General features: G+C 39.5%; 1 protein-coding gene across 1 annotated transcript in view; it reads right to left on the reverse strand.

Annotated features, from left to right (window-relative positions):
• ANXA4 (annexin A4) overlaps positions 1-22,500 on the reverse strand; it is a gene marked incomplete in the record, with an annotated part of 219,510 nt that overhangs the window by 66,648 nt on the left and 130,362 nt on the right. The window contains 1 exon segment of the mRNA XM_044083017.1: positions 17,410-17,503. Within this exon segment, the coding sequence (XP_043938952.1) occupies positions 17,410-17,503 (94 nt within the window).

Below are 22,500 nucleotides of genomic sequence, written 5' to 3' on the forward strand. Positions count from 1 at the left end.
CCACTGAAAATGGGCCACAAGCCCAGTTGGACAAACCCGGTTAACAAATGTCAATAAATAAATAAATAAATAAATATTGTAATGAGCCAAGATGGCAGAGGCATGGATTTTTATTGAAGAAAAAGACAGGCCCTTGTCAAGCATCTCAGTCAAATATTGTAAAATCTGAGGAATATTGGGCTTCGCTGTGTCTTTTCCTTGTGCTTGGTTCCAAGCACAGAATCTTTTCCATTTATCAGCATAAAATTTTCTAGTACTAGGCCTTCTGGCTTCCAAAATGACCTCCATCACAGATATACTGAAAGGTGTTTGAATAATTAGTTGATTAGCCATGCTGCAAGATTCAGAGTTTGGAGCAGAGTGTGCAGAATTTGATAGTTCTGCTGAGACAGTAGATGAGGTATTTCAGGCAAGTACTATGGAGGAAGGTGAGACATATTCCTTAGAAGGGGGTACCAGTGCTGGCGAGGCCAGTCCGGAGCAATTAGGATCATTTTTGGTTTCTAGGCTGTCTGACTTTTAGTAAGACCTTGGAGAGTAGAGGCAGAAGGGAAAGGCATAGGCTGAAGGATAGGGCATCCACTTTCCATGCTTCTTTGTGATGAGTTCTTGTACAGAATTTGTGCAACTGAATTTTGGGGAGAGGCAAATAAATCTATGTCTGAGCTCCCCCATTTCTGTGCTAACATGCTGAAGGTTTATGGATCCAGTTTCCATTCGTGCAGGTCCATAAGATTTCTGCTTAGGTCGTCTGCCAGATTATTTTGCTTTCCTGGCAGGAATTGAGCTTGAAGATGTATTTGGCAAGTCAAGTCTGTGTTCCACATGGCCAAGGCTGGTCTGCAAAGTGGGTAGGAATGTGTACCCCTCTGCTTGTTTATGTACCACATAATTGTGGTGTTGTCTGTCTTTATAAGTAGTTGTCCTGGATGAAGTAAGTCCTTGAAGGCTGTCAGAGCATTCTGAACAGCTAGCATCTCTTTCTGGCTGATATGCAGATGCATTTGGTTTGGGCTCCATTTGCCTTGAATGCATCTCCCTGCTAGGTGGGCCCCCCCAAGCATAGTCTGAGGAGTCTGTAGTTAGGGTTTGGGTGGCAGGGGGTAGAGTGAATGACAGTTCCTTGTTTTGGTGACATGTCTCTGCCCACCAAAGAAACTCCTGTTGTAGGCAGGGAATGAGAGGAATCATTATTTCCAGATTGTGACAATGTTGACTCCATAAACTTTTTAGGTACCATTGAAGTTTCCTCATATGCAGTCTCGCATATGGAATTAGCAGAATGCAGAATGCCATGAACCCCAAAGCCTGCAGAATTTGTCTTGCAGATAACTGGGTTTTTGTTGCCAGTTTATTTGAAGTATGTTGTCAGTTGCCTTTGTCTGGCGTGAGGTAAGTCATCTGGGCAGTTGTATTCAAGCTTGCACCCAGAAATGTAATTAGAGAGGGTACCAGTTGTGATTTTTTAGTTTATGGTGTACCCTAGGCATGCTAGAAGCCTTTTTACAAATGCCAAATGATGAAGAAGAGTGTCCTTGTCCTCTGCTTGAATGAGACAATCGTCCAGATAAGGATAAATTTGAATGCTTCTTTGTCTGCAGAATGCAATTACTGGTGCCAGGCACTATGTAAAGACCCTGGGTGCAGTAGATAAGCCAAAGGGCAGTGCAGAGAATTGGTAATGCAAAAAACCTGCTTTGAAGCAGAGGTATCTTCTGCATGATTCCCTTATTGGGATATGCAGGTATGGCTCTTTTAAGTCTAGAGTTACTAACCAAGCATTTCTGCCTAGCATATGCAGTAGCTGTTGTAAAGTCAGCATTTTGAATTTTGGAATGTCCAGGAACAAGTTCAAAATCGATAAGTCCAGTATTGGGCGCCATGTATTGTCTTTTCTGGGTACCAGGAAAGGTCTTGAGTAAAATCCTTGTCCTTTTTCCTTTTCTGGTACAGGGTGAACAGCCCCCATATCCATGAGGGACATTACTTGTTTCTGGGCCTCTGCCCACTGTTTTTTTGGCAGATCCGGCCATCCGTTTGGAATTGGCAAAGTATGGAAATGAAATCTGTACCTCTGGGATACTATGTTTAATACCCACTTGTCCTGGGTAATTAACTTCCAATTTTGAGCATGAAGTGCTAGTTTTCCCCCCCAAGGGGACTGCCAAAAGATAAGTGCTTGGTGATGGTAGAGAAAAGTCATTGAGACTGCTTACTGTAGGGTTGTGCTTTGTTTCCTCCAGATTTGGAGCTGGAGGCACCCCGTTGCTTTGACCTGTAAGAACCCTGTGATTGGTATCGGGAGCCTTTTGAGCACCTGTATTTGCCCTGTGTGGCTCTGTTGGACACAGGGAAGGACCAATGTTTAGTAGGCCAGTGCCTACTGAACCTGGGTGGCTGCACTTGCAAGAAATCTTTTACAGTTTGCATAGATTTAGCTTTGTCTTCCATTTTCTTTAAAACCTCTTCTGCCTTATTACCAGAGTATCATGCTGCAAAGGGGCATCCAACAATTTAGCTTTAACATTATCAGGCAGATTTTGCTCCTTGAGCCAGGCATGCCTTCTAATCACAGATCCAGTAATGGCGGCCCTACAAGAGGCCTCCAAGGAATCAAAACCACATTGCAAAGTATGCTTTCCAACCTGTTCGGCTGAATGCAATAATTCCTGTAACTCTTTCTTTTCCACACAATCAGAAATCAACATAATTTTCTGTTTCAGTAAGCCCATAACATGCTGTTGATATTTAAGCATATGAAACTGGCAGTTTACAGCCCTGATTGCCAAGGTTGCAAATGTATAAACCTTCTTTCCCCATCTATCCAGCGCCCTGGAATCTCTATCAGAAGGGGTAGGATTTTTGGCTGTAGAGGCCTTTACACCCTTGGGACCCTGAGAAATAGTCTCAGGATCAGCAGCAGGATTTTTGAATAGAAATTTGTGGGAGTCAGGAACCCTGTAATATCTGACTGGCTTACTAGGAGCCGGAGGCAGGGAATCCGGAGCCATGCTTGATTCCGAGAACACATCAACAATGTGTAATACAGGAGGTATTGCCAAAGGCCTATGCTGAGGAAGAAGGAAATTCCTAAGCCTCTTTTTTGATTCAGAGAAGTCCTGACTCTCCCAGTGAAAATGTTCCCTTAAATTATGCAAAGTCTCTCCAAAAGAATAATCCTCAAGAGGAGATGCAGATGGGATGGATTCCTCTGCATCAGAATCCTCATAGAGTGGAATAGAAAATTCCTGATCAGAAGAAATGGAAACCTGATCTGAAGATTCATAATCAATGCCTTACCTAGGCCTCTTAGCAAGAGGGGGGGGGGGGTTGGATACCCCTGATCAAGGTAATTAAATCCTCAGACATTCTGATCATCTGTTTTTTAGGCATGGGGGCCCGAGCACGTGGCTCATGCATTGTTTTTTTTAGACATAGAAGTTGTTTTTGACCTTGTTTTTGTTGCTGGCGTCGGTTTAATATAAAAATGTTGAGGTCTGAAAACACCCTCAGAAGCCAGCGCCTGCTCAGCGGCTCCGGACCCATCCAAGGGAGAGACATCTGTGGGTTCAATACTCTGAGAATCTTGCTGCATACCGGACACTGAATAGGTTCATAGGTTCATACTAGGCTATCTGCCCTAGGGCATTTAAAAGCCTAGCCAGAGTGTGTGTGGCTTTCACCACCCCTTAGGATGAAAATACTATACCCATTAGTTTGCTGTGCCTCTGTTCTGCAGTGATACAGAGATGATTCCCGGGGTAAACCTACGATCTCCCATCCACTCGTCAAGATTTTTCTTGAACAGAGTCAGTGAGGGGCTCTGCCTCACATGGACTGGGATTCTGTTCCATAGTGTAGGGAGTCTCTGGGTGATGAATCTGTCCCTCCAGCACATCCTATTTATATCCGTGTTGAGGTTTAAGTCTCTTGCTCTCGTGGCTCTGGTGGATTTGGATTTTTTGAGGTGGAGCATGTCCAATAATTCCGGGTTGGATATGGCCTTGTATGTCAGGCACAGATCACCTCTGAGCAGACGGTATGCGACTGAATAGAGCTGGAGTTTCTTCAGTCGGGCATCGTATGACACATGTTTGAGCCCCTTTATCCTTTTGGTGAGGAACTTTTGGGATCTTTCCAACTGCTGCAGGTGTTGGGTAAGGTACATTCCGAATGGGGCGTTGTACTCAATCATTGGTCTGATAAGTGAAGAGTACAGGGGTACAATGACCTCTCCTGATCTGGATGTGAATCCCTTCATGATCAGGTGGGCAATGTAGAAGGTCTTCCTAACCACTTTGGCAATGTGAGTGTCAAAAGAGAGGTTACTGTCAACTTGGGTCCCCAGGTCCCTGATAACGTCTTCCGTGTTTAATGGATTACCACCTATGTGGTAATTAGGGGTTACCTTGTTTTTCCCAAAGGGTATGACTATACATTTTTGGCATTTAGCTTAAGGCCATGGCTCTGGCACCAGTTATCCATTTCTATGAGACCTTTCTGGAGGATGTCTTTGTCTGATGGAGTGTCAATTATGGTGCCCAGTTTGCAGTCATCTGCAAATTTTGTCAGCCACAATCCCCCTATGTTTGCCTGCACTTCAGAAAAATAAATGCCGAACAAGAGGGGGCCCAGGACTGAGCCCTGTGGGACACCGCTTGTGACCGGCTTAGAGTCTGACATGGCACCAGCAACTCTAACCCTGTGTGTTCTGTCCTTGAGCCAGTTTGCAACCCATCTTGTGACATATGGGTTTACATCTAAGCTGGTGAGCTTTTCTATGATGCCCGAGTGGGGTATTGTGTTGAACGCTTTTGCTAGGTCAAGGTAGGCTGTGTGAACTGCCTTACCCTCATCAATGGCCTTAGTGACTGTTTCAAAAAAGTCGACCAAGTTCAAGAGGCAGGATCTGCCCTTTACAAAGCCAAATTGGGTAGGATCCAGTGTCTGTAGGTCCCCAATGTCTTTATTTATGAGTTCCATTATGATCCTCTCCATAGCTTTGCAGACAAGGCTCGTCAAGCTTATGGGGCGGTAATTTTCAGGGTCCGTAGAAGCACCGCCTTTGTGGAGTGGGACCACAGCTGCCGTACGCCATTCTTTGGGTACGTATCCTGTAGTAAGGCTAAGATTAAACAGCAGCCTTATGTGTGGGTTTAGTTCCTCACTGAGTTCGTGTAGCACACAGCCGGGGACACCGTCCGGTCCCATTGATGCTGTGTTTTTTGCTTTAGAGAGAGCAGCTCTCACCTGGGCATCTGAGATGTTTGGGAGGCTAGACTCTGGTGGGATAGATATTTCTCCTTTTGGGGGGGAGGGAGGGGAGAAATTTGCACAGAACCTGTCTGCCAGTATGTTGGCAATGTCTGTGGGTTCAGTGATTTTTTTATCATTTTTGACTAATTCTAAGCATATCTGGGAGTTTCCACCCAGGTTTCTAACATAGCTAAAGAAGGCTTTATGATTGTCTTTTGTGTCATTAGCGATTTTTCTCTCAAAGTTGGCCTTGGATGATTTTATGAGTGATCGTAGTTTTTTGCTAGTATTGATCAGAGATGCCTTCCCATTTAGGGATTTTGCTCTGTCATGTAGTAGCTTTCTCCTCTTGTTGTAGAGTTTGTTTATGGCTGGAGTCCACTAGACCGGGCGCCTGCCTTTGGTGGAAAGGGTCTTGATTTTATTAGGGATTGCTTGATCCATACATTCCTGGAGGTGCTCGTAGAAGGCATTTGTAAGGGTTTCAGCAGCGTGGGTTGTGGTTTCCACTGGCTCGTGGGCCTTGAAGGATACCACTCCAGTCTTAAGAAGTGTGAAGTTTGCTTTTGAGAAGTTCTTCACTGTGGTCTTTTGCTGGGGTGGGGCGGGATGTGGATCTCCAGTGAGATTAATTTATGGTCTGATCTCACCAATGAGGGATATACTTCGGTGTGGAGCATTTTGTCCCCATGTTTGTGATGATCAGGTCTAGTATATTTTCTCCTCTTGTGGGAATGGTGACTAGTTGTTCCATAGCATTTGAGTTTATGAACTCAAGGAACCTTTGGGCTAGGGTGTTGGGGCTTGAGTAATGTTCCCAGTCTATGTTTGGGAAGTTGAAGTCACCCAATATGATGGTGTTTGGAGAGATATTCATACTCTCCAGTGTCTTCAGGAAGGCTGTGTGGGTTTCCTGAGTTTGAGAAGGTGGTCTGTAGCATGTTACAAACTGTAGGGCAGTTTTACCTATGGTTAATTGCACCTGGATGGTCTCCGATGCTTCATGCGTTGCCACTAACCTGGAGGTGTGGGTATCCTTTATGAATATGGATACTCCCCCTCCTTTTGTGGTTCGGTCCGGATTTTGGGGCCGGAACGCATGATATGAGGTATAACCTGATAGTGCTGGGGTGCTCTCAGGAGCCTTGAACCAGGTTTCAGTCACAGCACAGACATCGATGTTCTCCATACTGAGGAGGGCTTCGAGGGCGTGCATCTTGAGGTTTAGACTTCTAATGAATGGGTCTCGGTAGAGGCCTGCGACTCAAAAGTAGTGTGTATCAGGGACTGCGAAAGCACCTCACTTAGTACCGGTGACTGGCTTAAGAGAAGCTTTGTCGTCGCTTTTGGACCTCGATGGTCTGTCTCTGTCTTTTTCCTTGCATTTTTTATGTACTCCGGTAGTCGGATTGCTAACAGACGACATTTCAGGATAATTAAATCTTGAACCAAAATATTTAGAAGCAAAAATATACCGACGCTTAATAGTGCGTTGGTTAAATCTAGCACAAAACTGACAGCAAGGCATGTTGTGATCTGGGCTTAGGCAAGGAATACAGTATACATGAAAATCCTTATGAGGTATTTGCTTCCCACAAGTAATGCAATTATTAACTTTTACTGACATCGGTAAGGAGCAAGAAAAAGTTTCCCCAACAGGGTACTTAGCTTTATTTTGAAGACTTCGGTTCTGAAACTCGAATACGAAAATTTCAGGAGTCGGACGACCGGCACTTACGAACTGCTTCTGCTTTGGGCACCGTGCAGCAAGAAAGACTGAATAAAATGGCATCGGCTTCATGTTTTATACCCCTGACGACCTGACGTCATGGAAGAGGAGACAGCAACCGACGCAGGACCCAAGACTTTATTATTCAGGCCGACTGAGGGCAACCTGCCAGCAGATTACCCAAATGTAATGACTGCAACAGTGAAACATGAAGAACATCATTACAAATGTAGATACTACAGAACATTTACTGTTGCAGCAGTGATAAGACTCTGGACTTCAGTTGCATAAGGCCTGATCTCCATCCTGATTTCCAAACCTTTTCCCACTCCCTCCCTCCCTCCATGGCCAAAAGGATTCACTAACACCTATATGCTAGTGCATCTTTGATGTAAGAGGGATGTCCATCTGCATTAACTTTAGTTCTTTCAGCTCTTGAGGAGTGGGTTCTCACATAGCCTGGAAATGTCTTGCCATGGAAAGGATAACAAAAGAGATTAAGTAAGCCAGGCATTTATTGATGGTCTTCTTAGAGACAAGCCTATTCTTCCTATCAATCGCAAAGGCTACAAATAACTGGTCTGACTGCCTTTCTACTTTATTTCTCTCAAATGTAAAATTTAAGATGCCTGTGCGCAGCAAGGGTGTGCAAGATCCTTTCTACCATTATGATGTGTAGCAAGCTAGAAAATAGGAATATTAATAGCCTAATTTTGACAGACTGAGCATGAAGGCAAGACTACTGTAGAGTGTTTCCATATCCTTATGAAAGATTAGAAAGGGTTGTTTGTACCTACAGATATGCATTTAAATTATCCTTCTAGCAGATACAATAGCCACTAAAAAATAAAATACAGAGTCCAGGTAAAGTAATTGGGGAGCACAGCAGCTACTAGCTAAAAGGGGTGCCAAGTTACTTCTCTAGCACACAGCTAATAAACAGATTATGTTCTTGGGGGACACTTAAAAAAGTCAGACACCCTCTGAAGAACTGCTTTACCGGGACAAGTGGTGAGACTATCAACAGAGTGTGGGTCATCCAGGGGATCTCGCATGACTAAAACAGAGTTAAAGTAGTCATTCATTTAAGAACCTGACCTTAACTACTCACCACATGGTGATACAACAGATGCAAACTCCAGTAATACAGTTGAACCAGCAGTGGATGGAGACGATGGAAGCACATTTAGGCAAATTAATGCAGACAATAATCCTCCACTGTCAAAGTATGTACAAAAGGCAAATCAAAAATGTCAGGACATACAAGTGGCAGTCACCACACATTCAGACCTGTTCATGGAGCAGACCTATGTCATCTAGAACTGCATCAGTAGTTGGCAGATATGGAGGCACAGCTGGACTTAGCCAAAGTGCAACTAGTAGATATGGAAGACAAGGGTATGAAAAAGAAAATTTGCCTCTCTGGCATTCCCAAAACTTAGAGGGAACAGACTGTAAAATACTTCCATGACAAAGTAGTAGAGTGGTCCACACTTGCACCCAGGAAATGAAGATAGAAATGGCACATAGTCGATATTTGCCACAGTCTGTGCACCAGAAGATGCTGAGACAGATGCTACTGAGGCTGGAGACATACCCTGTAAAAGAAAATATCCAGTCTGGACTGCCAAAAATCAGCTAAGTATGGAGTATAAGCAAAGTATATGTAGACTATAATTACTCCCTTTAAACTAGTATGAGGGGGTCAGCACTCCATCCTGCAACTGAACTGTGGCACAGAAATGGTTAGAAATGTATTTACTGTACTACACGGAGTGTGTTTTTGCCAACAGGTTCAGCATAGTTCCAGAGGATGCTGAAGTGAAACTGAAAAAAATGTAGTCTATATCCCACAGTTTGACTATGAAAAAACAGGAGAGTAGTAGCACTAAAAAGTAAACTGACTATGTCAATAACTCATTCCCTCTGTTCGGGAAAAGGCTACTGGACAAGCATAGGCTGGCACATGATGCAGCTGCAAGAGGGTACCTCACCAAGACTTAGCACCCCTTAATTTTCTTTTTATTTTTCTCTTCTTTACTTTTAAGAGGAGGTAGGGGATAACAACTATGCAGTGCTTTCTATGTTTAGCTGAAGTGTTCCTCTGGAAAGATGCTTTTACACTTTCCTTGCTAATGGTGAACATTAGTGATGCTGGAGGCATTTCCTAGCTGATGCATTACATCATAAAAGGGAAATAGTGGTTTGAAGGCAAAACTAGGACTGGTGATGTCACAGCAATGTACATGAATACTTGGAAGGTGTATTTGCTAAATACTGCCAGTGACTATTGATAACAATGAACAAGAGGTGCAATGCACTTAATCATCTTAGAAAGTGAGGAAGGTAATGATTTGCTGAAGACAAAATACCCTACTATGTGAAAGTGTTGTGGGGAGATGTTTAAATCAGCAACAGTGTTGTAAGCACAACTGGAAGCTTAAAAGGACATCAAAGAACACCTCTCAAACATGACCAGGTGCCACTCATCTTTTTTTTTCATGTTGCTTTCTCTGTCAGGCCATTCTGAAAGGCACTCAATGGACACATTAACAAGCATTGGTTTCAGAATTTTTTTTTTTAAATATTTTGTATTAATGATGGAAGCAGCCCTGTAAACTATTATGCTACATTCCACTATAAATCGTTTAACATATATAGTCTCCCCCTTCCTTGAGTTTTTCAGTGGGTTAGGTGGATGTAATCTAAATGGGAAGTAGTGGTCTAAGGGGAGGGTAATAAGCAGCAATGCTCACATGTAATGCTTAAAGTCAGGGTGGAAGGCAGGCAGACAGTCACACTGATACATTTTTTTTAACAAAGTGGAGAAGTGGATAAATCTGATAATCGGCAAAGCAGACTTTTTGAAAGGTAGTTCAGGCTGGCTAAATGACTCCTGTGAGAGGATAAGCTTGCACTGGGATTTCTTCAAAACTGTCAGTGTTAGTATTTTAAAAACCCATGCCAGCACATCATGCAAGACATCTTGGGCAAGACTCAACAGTCTACAAACCTAGGTGATTTAACAGCAGCATGCAGTGTTATGGCAGGAATTGGGTATGGAGCAACAAATGATGCTGATAGCAGAGAGAGTCATTTATGGCATACAAGGTAAAAAAGGCCATGAATGCTTTAAAATTAAAAGGTTTTGAAGGCATACCTTTTAGAAAATACTTGCATTAAAACTAAAAAAAGAAGTTCAGATGCTGATTACATCAACACGAGGTCCGGTCTTTCATGGGGTGTGCAAGGACCTGGTAAGAATACTCAAGATATTTGAAGCATTTTTCAAAAAATATACAAGGTGGGAAGGTAACACAGGGAGGGATTCAATTAGGAGTTATTCAACAGAATGCACCTACATCAGCTGTCATGGGTAGAAACACAAAAGTTAGTTCAGGAAATAAATGACAAAGACAGACAGATTTTGGATAAGTAGGTAATAGAGAAATCACTGGGATCGATAAAATCCCCAGAGATTTACAGGAAAGGGGGTCAGTACTTAATATGCAACTTTTAAAATTTTAGCCAACCATGTCTTAGCAACTGGTAGAACACCAAATACATGGAGAGAGGCCATACAGTAGTGACACCCAAGCTGTGGAAGGACCACTCACAAATGGCTTTAAATAGGCCTGTATCCATTTTAAACAAGGACTATAAGATGTTTATGGCCATTTCGGCCGAGAGGTTATCTACAGTTTTTCCCTCTAATACTCATACGGAGTCCAGCCAGTGGGACCATCAGGGCAGAGGCGATCATGTAACCCACTTCCTTGAAAATTTCCATAACGTGTTATGGAAATCAAATATGATGTCAGGAACAGTACCTTCTTTAAGGAAAGAAATACCTTTTTGTTTGCGGTGTCCAAAAGTGCCCTCAGGAACAGGACATGGTGGGAGGGCATTCACCATGCCTTCATGGGTACAGAAAGGATCCAGACTCTGGAAGCAGATCACAGTAAACTGAAGAGCTGCCTGTATATCCCCTTGGGTTGGGGCTTGAATTGGGCAGTTGTCTATGTGTGAGTAAATGTGGATTTCCTTGGTTTTGCAGTAGGCAATTACTGGAGTTAAGCACTTTGGCTTATCTTCTGCACTATGGGTCCTTGCAAAGGTCAGAGAAACTGGCAGTGTACACTCCCTGCTTTCAGTCTCAGGTACTGTCTATCCCAACTGCAGGCAAGTGGAAAAAGGCTTCTTTCAGATCTAGTAAACATAATAAGAGCACTGGATAGCAGTTTTCCACCAAGAATACAGTTTATTACTGCACAGCAAGCCACAGCACAAGAAACGGGATTAACGCTGACACACAACCAGTTGTTTTCGTCTTATCACTTCATCAGATAAAACAAACCGCACACCTTCCTCTTATATACCCTTACCAAAGAACAATTAAACAATTAAAAATAAAACCCTCTAGTTCATTTAACCCTTTACTGACCTAATTACAGTGTTACACATTTATAAAGTTCTTAACATTCACATTGTAATATTAAAATACATACAAATGCAGCCAATAAGTTTTAAATATTTTAAATAAATATGTAATGTAAATAAAAAATAAATTTAAAATTTTAAATATATAAATTATCTACATAAATAATTAGATGCAAACATTGTTAAAAATGTTAAAATGTTAAAACTGGATGCAGCATGCGACTAAAACACAGGGGTATAATATACAAGTCTAAAGCTTAGCTGCTCTTAACTTCAAGATAGGGGCTGTCATTTCTATACAAATGCACTTCATCCTGAATCCCACATATTAACAATTCCGGATACCCTCTTTCCAAAAACATTTGTTTTAACAAGTCACATTCATCTTTAAAATCCTTTTCTACGGACGTAATCTTACCACCTCGAACATACTGACCCTTCACTATACCTTTCTTCTGATAAAACGGATGGGCACTCTAAAATGTAAAAAAAAAAAATAATTAAAGTACGTCTCCTTTCTATGCACCTTAGATTTGCACCTATTTTACATTCAAAAGATTCAGTCACAGTAGTGAAGGGGAATACTGGCACCAGTGTAGATGGTGAATATGGGAATGCCTTTATTTCTGATTACAATGGAGATCCTATATTTAGGGATTTAGTTCAAAAGGAATGGGATAAGTTTTCCAAGTTAAAGGACCTGAACTTGAGATTTGATGTTCCTCTGAAATTTATTTATAGGAAAGGTAGAAATGTCAAGGACCTTTTACAGAATAAACATGGGGAGTTATTCAACAAGTGCGGAGCATGCCAACAATGTCCTTTTATATCTAATGTTTCAGAAATATTTATTAGTAGCAGGGGCAAATATATACGATCTAAGTCACATTACAGCTGTGATAGCAAAGGTCTTGTCTACATTGCGATGTGTAGGAATTGTGAGGCATTTCACAAAGGTAAAACCGAAAGGTGTTTAAAGAGAAGGATATATGAACACCTTTATGATATTAAGAGGGGTTACATTAAAAATGCCTTATACAAACATATCCAGACATGTGAAGCTGCTCTTTTTTTCATTTTTTGTGGTGGATGAGATGCCTATGGATAAAAAGGGTGGACCGTGAGAGACTAAGTTGGAATACAGAGAGGTGCACTGGCAATTGGTGTTAGAAGCCAGTAAGTGGCCGGGCTTGAATGAGATGATCTCCCTCGCCCCTATCTTAAAGTTAAGAGCAGCTAAGCTTTAGACGTCCTTTATAGGGATGTGCATGGCTTTGTCCATGATACCCAGAGGGTCCAAGATCCATACAGTACCTGTCACCAAGCTTGGATGGTGCCATATGAGTCAGGATCTGGTTCCCCTAGGCTCCATAAGTGGCATCCATGGACTGACATTTACCTACACCTCCCACCAAAACAAGTTTATGTTTTTGTGAATGAAAGGAAGGAAAGGACTTCCATCTCCAAAGAAAGGAGCTGCTTGCACCACCGATTTGTTGAGCATCAATGGGGTTTCCTCATACATATACATAGACAGATTCATGGTTCATGAAGTTCATGGTCCACTTAAGACATACTCTAGGCTCTTCAAAATTATTCTTGCAATTGTGAAATAGTACAGACATACTGGTAACTGAAAGAACTGAGCATATCTTCCTCCATATGGGACAGTATGCAAATCTAAGAGTCCAAGATGGTCCCCTAAAAAGTATTCCATCTGTGATGGGACAAAGCTGGATTTTATTTATCTATCTAACATTTGTTGACCGGGGAAGTCCAACTAGGACATTGCCTATTTTCAGCGGAGGCCCGGAGAGAAATGCTCTAGAATTTCAAAATATTAAAAGATATCCATAGCTTAGTGAAGCACTGAACAGTGTATTTCAGGATTAGGTCAACTCTTCCCGAAACTGAACCTGATGTAGAGAGTTAACCAGGTAAGAAGAAATGTGGATACACAGAACTCCAAGTTTCACAGATCCTCAGTTAAAGTATTTTGTGAATATCCTCACAGCAATGATTTGCCCAAAACAAAAAGGAGCCAAAAAGAAAATGTCCAATTATATATTCAATTCAATACTAATTTGCATGAACTTTAATTGTACCCTAACTCAGGAATGGGATCCACTCCAGTAATGGCATTAGAAACACAAAACATTTAGAGAAATTAAAATAAGAGTGAAATGTATATAATCAAAAATAGACTAGACCAAAGCAGCCACTGTGGGAGGGATGCTACAAGTGGCAAGCCAACCAATGCAACACAATAAGTTCAACCTGTTTGAATTTCTATTACAAAAAATGAAACAACTCATTTTTTTTCCTGGGGCCACTGACTCCAGCAGAAAAAATGGTCAGGATATGAACGGAGGTCACTGTCTCCAAGAAGCATGAGAAGCACACTGACCATCTACAGCCACCTGGGAACCAGCATCTCATTATGACACACATGAAAGCAAGGCAATTATATGTCACTATTAGCCTCCTGGCAGGTACTGGAAAATTAGGACATCAAAAGGATAAAGACATTGGAACCAAAAGACAATAAACCTGTACCACTCCACAGTACACATCAGGTCCTTGCCAATCTGATTAGTCACAAAGGTCTCATGGTTTTTTGCCTATGGAATATTTGCTAGCTTTTTGTCCACTTCCTTAGGACATTTAAAATACATGCAGGAGTTGACAAGTCTCTCTAATTTGGGAGCAGCCAACCACTTGTCCTACTGCAAAATGCTTTCCATGCTCTACAGAAGAGCAACAATTTTATGCTCTATACATTTTTTTATTTATTTTTTTTAATTATAAAATGCACGCAGGACATACTCAAGGCACTTTATAAGACACCCTAAGGCAGCACAGACTAGAAAGGTAGAAATGTTTTGGTGGCATCTGTGAGCTACAAGTACATCTGCTGGTGGTCCTTTCCAAAGGACATTAGCCAGGTAAACATCAACAAGTCACAAGAACTATAAGGCAAGTACAGCAATATAACAATTCTGCAAAAAAAAAAAAATTGAAAAAGTAATCTCAAAAGGATATTTATAAATCTGGACAGTGGCTGTACAGAACCAAAGGGCTGCCTTCTGACTGCTCAGGTTATAAAAAGAATCAGAAGACGGTGTGGATGGACGTTACTCATTATACTGCATGTCCTACTGTCATCCACTACCTAGGCAGGGGTAACCCTGCGTAAGGAATATCCAAAAGCTCTGTAAGTGATGACCAATGTCTGGACATCGGCCTGTGACATAATCCCCACATTTATTCAGTGCAGCAGTCATTGGTTCATAGGTTCATAGATTAGTACTAAGCTAACTGCCTTTGCAAGACATTTTAAGCCTAGCCAATTATCCCTTGTGAGACTCAAACACTGCACCTTGAGTTTGTAAGGCAAACCCCTTAACCATTAGGCTACCCTCCCAACCCATTCTTTGGTTTGCTTTGATGCATGCAGTAGACAAGTAATAATCAAGACCCAGCCAATAAGGAGAAGCTCAAGTTTATACAGTACTCCTTTCATTAGGCTGCTAATTACCTGCAGAGCTCCAATGACATTACACTATTGAGGGACTACATGAGTAGCCAAGGTCCCGAGTAAGGAAAACAGGCAGAAAACAAGCAAGCAATTTGAAAGAAGCACAGTAAATATAAATACAGATGACAGACTGAGATGCAAATATAAAAACCTGGGAGGAAACCTCTTTCTGCATCCCTAGATAAGGAAGTACATCAGCAATTGCTCTATGCTGGTGTAGTGTCACAGTGGTTACCCTGTGAAACCTAAATCTCCACAATAAGTTGTCACTAGAGTCTCCAGCATAATGTTTCTGAAGCCCTTGCCTAGCATGAGAAAGATTTTTTTAAAAAGAAAAATAATCAACTTCCCATACTCTGGAACAAACAACCTATCTATATCAAAGCTCTTCATAAGCACTCCAAGAAAAATCTTGATTGGATGGGAGATGGGGAAATTCACCCCGGTGATCACTTCTGTGGCTCTGCTTGACAGGGGCAGAGGAAAATAATTTTCTTGGGTGGCGAAAGCCAGGGTACCTTTTTGGCTAGGGCCAATATCCTAGTACCTACCTATGAAACCATGGTTTTCTCAAAGTATACATATGTTAAATGAGGAGAACAACTAAGTGATGCCTTAATTCCTAGCCCCAACTACCTACAGCTGGCCATGTAATATGTCAAATTAAGGTATGCATTACCTAGAGGTCACCTCAATTCTAAATGAATCACATATTCCATCCTAATGCTTACATACAGCACAAAAGGTAAACAAGCTGCTTCACATCATAAATGCACACTGAAAACCAAATTATGAATGAAGCAATAGGGATTACATAATTCATGCATCTAGCATCTATCAAAGAATTTAAGAAAATAACAAAAAAATCAGACCATCGCAAACCCCCACTGAGTGTGCTTTTAACATTATTTATATTTAAAAGGTTTTATTCCTCTGTTTGCTTAAGTATTACACACCACCAGGCCTAGAATCACAAGATTTCAACTTATCTCTGCCCATACCAGATGCATTTTCATCTCATCCCATGCAGAAGAGGTTTTTAAATGCAAAACTAAGCTCAGACTATAAGACAAAGGAGATAGTAGTGATGACTGAAAGAATACAGCAGCTTATTCTCAACTCCTCCTTTGCATCATTATCCTCCTACTATGCACTACACCTACCACTCAAAAATATCACATATCCATTTGAACTCAGTAATGATGCAGCCAATATACGATGCAACAAACGTTCTCAGTCTGTGTTTGTTCGTATCCTAGGCAATGTCCAGTTTACCACACACACACACACACACACACACACACACACACACACACACACACACACACACACACACACACACACACACACACACACACACACACACACCTCCAACCAGAGCAGCGATTAAAAAAAAAAAAAAAAGAGGAGGAGAAAACAATTCTTATCAACTCTAGCAAGGAGCTCCCTCATTTCTAGAGTTTTGGAAAAAAAAAACTGAAACTGTTGCCCAGAGTTTTGCTAAACTGCAATAGGCAACTCTTCACTACAGCTCACAGAATCATAAACACTGAAAGTCACTGAAGCAACAGTGATAACAAACATGGTTGCTTAGGTTTACCACCACAATGCTACTGGTTTCTGGGAAAGAGACTGGAAAATGATTGGTACCTACACTGAAGCTCCAGTCATACTCCCTATCAACTTATATCCATGGCAACCATCCCTCGTGCCCTATCCTTAGAGTTCAGGGAGGAAAAATTGGCAACTACTAGGTTGCTGCAAGGACAATTTTCTGTCCCTTCTAAATAACCAAAATGATTATTCATTTCCACTTACTAGCAAGTTTATACTTTTTACAGAAAAAGCACAGTGGATTTCTGGATGATACAGCTACTAAGCCACTGTCAAGAAAAAATTGATACTATTGTTTAACTGTTATGCCTCATGCAGATACAGTGCTGTAGCACTTCTTTCCCTTTCACACACTACAATGTCCTTCGCTCTAGATGAACGGCAAAGTGGTAGTCTTTCTAGTGGCAGGAAAACAAATGTGAAACTAAGCACCATTTATGCAAACTAAAGATGAATAATTAGCTAATTTGCCAAGCGAACAAAAAATAATTGATAGAAACGTGTACTAATTATTAGAAATGAGCTTCTGTTTATCAATAACAAAGCACTCAGTAGCTGACTATTGTGCAATAACAATGCTCCCAAGAAGTTAAAAAAGATTTACCACGTCTGACCCACCCCAGGAATGATATCATTACATATTAATACATGCATGCTTGCGCCAAGTTATTGCTCAAGTTCAATCATGAAAATACAGACATGTGCACTATAAAGGTTTTAAAAAAGGCAATACATTATATGTATTTATTTATATTTAGCAATAAGCGATACACCACATATTGCTTTTAGATGTAACGCCTAGAAAAAAAAAATCAAATAAGGAATTTTTTACCTTTCAGTAGGTGATTCTTATTGCGTGTGCAGAGAATGCTAATGAACTGTGTTTCATCTGTGCCCAACTTCTTCTCTCCAGCTTCATACAGGTCCTAGGATACAATGTTCAAAACTAAAAGTTACTAACATTGACAAATAGAGCTATGGTAAAAGAAAATTACAATCTTGTACAACTGCTTAACATTTCAAAGAAGTTATGGCAGAATTAGTTATCAATAACAAAATGTTATCAACTCAGGTAAATTAAGTTTTTGTGAATCATAATAATTTGCAAATAAATTGTGCCTGCCCTCTGCCAACTTTTAAAGAAATCTAATAACCCTGAGTTTCTTAAAAAAAAAAAGCAAGTTTTGGTCACTGCAGTCACATTTTCACACACACAAAAAAGCTTTTTAATAAAAGCAATGATCCCCACACAAGACAAATTGAGCGTCATGGTACCTGCACTGTTAAAAACCAAAAGCATTTTTCTGTTGATGTAAAAGTACTCTGCATGCGGATAAAATGCTTTTATCTGTGAAGTGTTTAAAATCAGAACAGGCTTAGCATGCATTTCTGTAGTATTACTGTACCACATTGATAACCATTTTTCTACCACTGTAAAGTACCTATTTTTAAGAAGTTTAAAATATACATTATTAAAAAATGTATTTACTTACATCTGTTGATGTATGATGTAAAACAAAACAAACATAAGTAGTTTTATGTGTTTGGTTTTGTCTTAAATACACTAGTGTAGCAAGATCTGTTCTGTAAACAGTAGCCAAATGTCAAACATTAACATTTCTGAAAAAAGATCCAGTCCCCAATAAAAATAAGTAGTGGTGAGAGAAATGGAAGAGAAAGCAAATACAAGAGAAGAGAATGTGTAAATCATTCTTACGACATATTATAAAGTAATCTGTTTGAAGATGTGTCAGCAAATGATGGCTGTATAATTACAAACCTCCAGTCAGGAGGGTTGTGGGATGATTTACTTAAAGAAATGGTGGTGCAAAGTGAGCCAAAAAATGAAGGACATGTTTCTTGGGGGGGGGGGGGGGCATTATTGAGAATACAAAAGGAAGATGCAGAAACAATCCTGAAGAACAATGACGAGATGGAGAAAAAAACATATGCAGAGAAAGTAAAAGAAGGCAAATGGAGTAGCAGAAAAGAAGGCAAAATAAAATTAAAAACTGAAGTACGTGGCAAGGATTCAAAGTGCAGAAAACAGAAATGGACAGGTATGACATGTGGGACAAATTAATGGCACTGGGATGTTATGAGGTAGTGCCATCTGTGTCAGGAGAAGTAGGACAGTAAATCTGTACATATGCCAGCATGTCTAGCTGGAGTTTTGTAAAGAAGTTTAGGTTAACTGTCACACGGACCTGTACAGATATTAGAGTTAAATATATTTGTAAAATTACTTGTGTTAAAATGCATCAAGAGCAGGTCCTGCTGGACAGAAAGAATGTATGCATGTATAATAGGTTGTATTGTTGTAACTAATCAAGTGTGTATGTTTTATCAGAGGACCCTGGAAGGGTGGACAGTCTGAAATTGTGTTATAGCTTTCAGATGCTGCCAAAGATCTTAGCAAAGCTGTGTGTATGTATTGTATCAAGAGTCCAGTGACCAGAGGTGATGTCACCCTTTAACCAGCATCTGTTTTCTTTGGAACCCTCGCAGCAGCACTTTAGAATCTGACAAGATACATCTCACACATTCACACGAAGAGACACATCTAGCTTTTGCTGTGGTAAGTCACTCAGCACACATCAGCTTGCCTTGCTTTAGCAAGCAGTCATGGATCAGTAATTCTTTAGTCAGGGATATTTAGTGATAATAGTTTAGTATTGTTTTCTGCAATTGTGAGACACTATCCAACTGTATTATTTATATCTCTGTGATTAAAACTGTTTAGTGTATTCAGTTTTCTGTGTTATTTATCATTAAATATTTAATACCTTTCATTGTGGCTGGTCCTTTAGAGAATACTTTTAAAATCTTGAGAGTACTTATGCATGTTTTAGTGAAACTGTGGCCACTCCTGAAAGCCTTGCTTCTTTGGTCACACCCTACCATCTGTATTAGTAATACATTTTACACAGTATAATTGGGTACCCATTGTAAGAGCCTTAGGGTAGCTGGTTGATGGTAGCATGATTACCTCAAGGGTCTGGGCAGAAAGGGGCACAGATAGTAAATATGTGCCAGCTTTTCCCAGGCGTGTACGGCTGCGTGAAACTCAAATATCAGTGTGTGTGTCAGCTAACGGTGCTCCAAAGTGGTCAGTGTGGAGTTTATGTGGGCCAAGAGAGAGAAAGAGTCCGGCCCCAGGTCTGGGGCATACTCCCTGTGTGCTCATAAGGCAAACTGTGCTTGGTGCAGGGAGTTGCATCTGAAAATACTGTGTGAATCCATCTTTGCTCTTATTGACCATCCCTCACCAGAAGCAGTGGTGAAGAATGAGTCTTGACTGCTGGCCTGGAGTAGGGATACATCACAAGCACTTTCGGGTATAAAAGCACATGAGGTAAGAGCATTTATTCTTATTAACAAACAAACATTTTGTGACATTATATAGGACACTGTTTCATAAGAGACAGCTCTTGGATAATATAGAAAACGACTATAACACATAGAATCTTTATGTGATAAAAGCATTTAACAGGGGGGAAAAAAGAAAATTCATGTGAACAGAGGTGAAAGGACATCTGAAAAGTATGTTAAAAAAAAAAAAAAAAGAAGCACTGGACATTGCAAAAGTTTGACAAAAGTGGTTTATGGACTTCTGGCTGGGACTGTAATATTCAGATAAAAAAAAAGTAAAGGAGAAACAAATTATGTATATATCAAGCATGATAAATATGGAGGGGAATAGAGAGTGTCATAAAATACTGGGGACAACTCAAAATGTGTGTGTGTGTGTGGTGTGTATGTGTATAAAGGGAAATTCGAAGAGTAACTATGACAAAAGAAAATGTTATATTTATGGAGAAATGGGACATGATGCAAACAAAGTGAACTGAGATGTTATAAACGTAACAAAACTGGACATTTATGGATGGATTGCAAAAATGAAAATAAGAGCAAGGAAAAAGAAAAAAAATGAATCAAGATAAACATTTTAGAAGCAGTAGAAATAAAAGAAAAAACAGATGAAAAAATAACAGAGGACATACAGAAAGGTGGTGAAATAAGATGAACAAATTGTAAGGTAGTAAAACAAAAAAAAAAAACATTCTATTGATAAAAGGGTATCAGAAAAGAATATGCAAATGGATAAGTACAAAAGAAAAAGAAAGGAAATGGATGAAAAAATATATATACAGCTAATGATTGGGGGTTGGTATAAATGGTTAAGGTGTTTAACTCACAGACAAAAGGTACGGTTGTTCTAACCTTTGGGAAGGAAAGTGGCTAGGCTTAGAACAGCCTATTAAGAAAGTTAGCCTAGTAAATAGCTATGAACTTATGAAATCATGACTAAGGAAAAGGGAAAATGAAAATTCCAGAGTGCTTTTTATAAATGGGAATAGTATGAAAATAATAAGAATAAGGATTTTGGAATGCTGTAAGACGTGTGATGTAGATGTAATTAAATTAGAAGACACAAGATTTTTAACGAATAAAAATGGAGGAAAGAATCTGGAATTTGGAAAATAAGATGTTCTGCAAATACTGAGCAGATATTTAGATGCAACTTTAGCAAAAAATGGGAAGATTAACCATTGTAGATTTAAAATGGAAAAAATATATATAGAATTAAAACATTATATGCTTGTACTAACTGTAAACAAAGGGAAAGGTCATTTCCTCAGATTTTAGACTATGCAGTGATAAAATATGAATATAATAATAACAGGAGACCAATTGGGATTCAAGAGGAAAGTGTTAAAAAAAGGAAATTATATAACAAAAATGTTAAAAAGTTACAAGATATGGTAAGGTAAAACTCTGGGACAAAAATTCATAAACTTAAATAAGGGGTATGTATAGAACTGAAATAGATTTTACAGTACCAGAAGGATTAGTTACAGGAGAAGTAAAAGTTGATGAAATGGGATTTTCTGACCATCTTGCAATATGGCTCGAGATAAAGGAAAACAAGGAATAAATAAAAAAAGGCAAAGGAATGAAAATGATAAAGCACGGAATGAAGAAAGAAAGATTAATAATTCAGTTATGGAAATATCATATTACTATGAGAACATTTTATAAAAACTGTCCTGAATGGTAGATATTTAAGGAAAATATAAAAGCATTTTTTACACTGGTCATATGATGCAAGTAATGTACGGAAAACATTTAAAATTTTTTGACAGTACAAAGAAAAAGACTCGTATAAAATAAGTAAAGAAAAAATACAAAAATTATTTATGCAAATATATTTTTTAAAAGAAAAGGATATGAATTACCAAGTTACTCAAGCAGATTAGTAAAGAAAGTGTAATTAGAGAAATAAAAATGTAAAAGGAGAAATAGAAAAATAAATCAGGAAAATATTATGAATAGTGTACCACAATATGTACAAGAAATGTTTAAAGAAAAAAGGTAGTGAGAAAACATGGAAAATAAAACAGTTAACAGAAAAAAAAGAATAAAGAGTTAGAAAAGGAGATGTCTTTAATAGAGCTAGATAAAGTATTAGTAGATACAGATTCAGCTGCAGGACAAGATGGAATAGGATACGAAATGTATAAAAAATTTAGGGATTGCAAAAAAATACCTTTTAAAGATTTTGAATGAATGATTAACTGAAAGTTTTTTGTATAAAGAATTATGTAGTGGAATACTTAAACTCGTATAGAAGGAAGATAGTACTGAATAATGACTATAAAAATCAAGGAAAACACAAGAGAGATTTGAAACTAAAATGGAAAATACTATGGTAGATATATAGTACAAAGGGGAAGGGTTGTAAAGAATTATTAATGCTATTTAGAGAAACTGCAGATGACAATGTTAAATGAAAAGCAAAAATCACGAGATGAGACCTTAAAGCATTTGATACAATTAGACATGAAGTCTTATGGGTAATAATTAAAAAACATAATGCAAGTCAGAAAGTTAGAAAATTATTGTTTCTACACGCTGACAT

The sequence above is a fragment of the Protopterus annectens genome, chromosome 9.part0 (genome assembly GCF_019279795.1).
Source record: "Protopterus annectens isolate FY-2018-M chromosome 9.part0, PAN1.0, whole genome shotgun sequence".
Taxonomy (NCBI): domain Eukaryota; kingdom Metazoa; phylum Chordata; order Ceratodontiformes; family Protopteridae; genus Protopterus; species Protopterus annectens.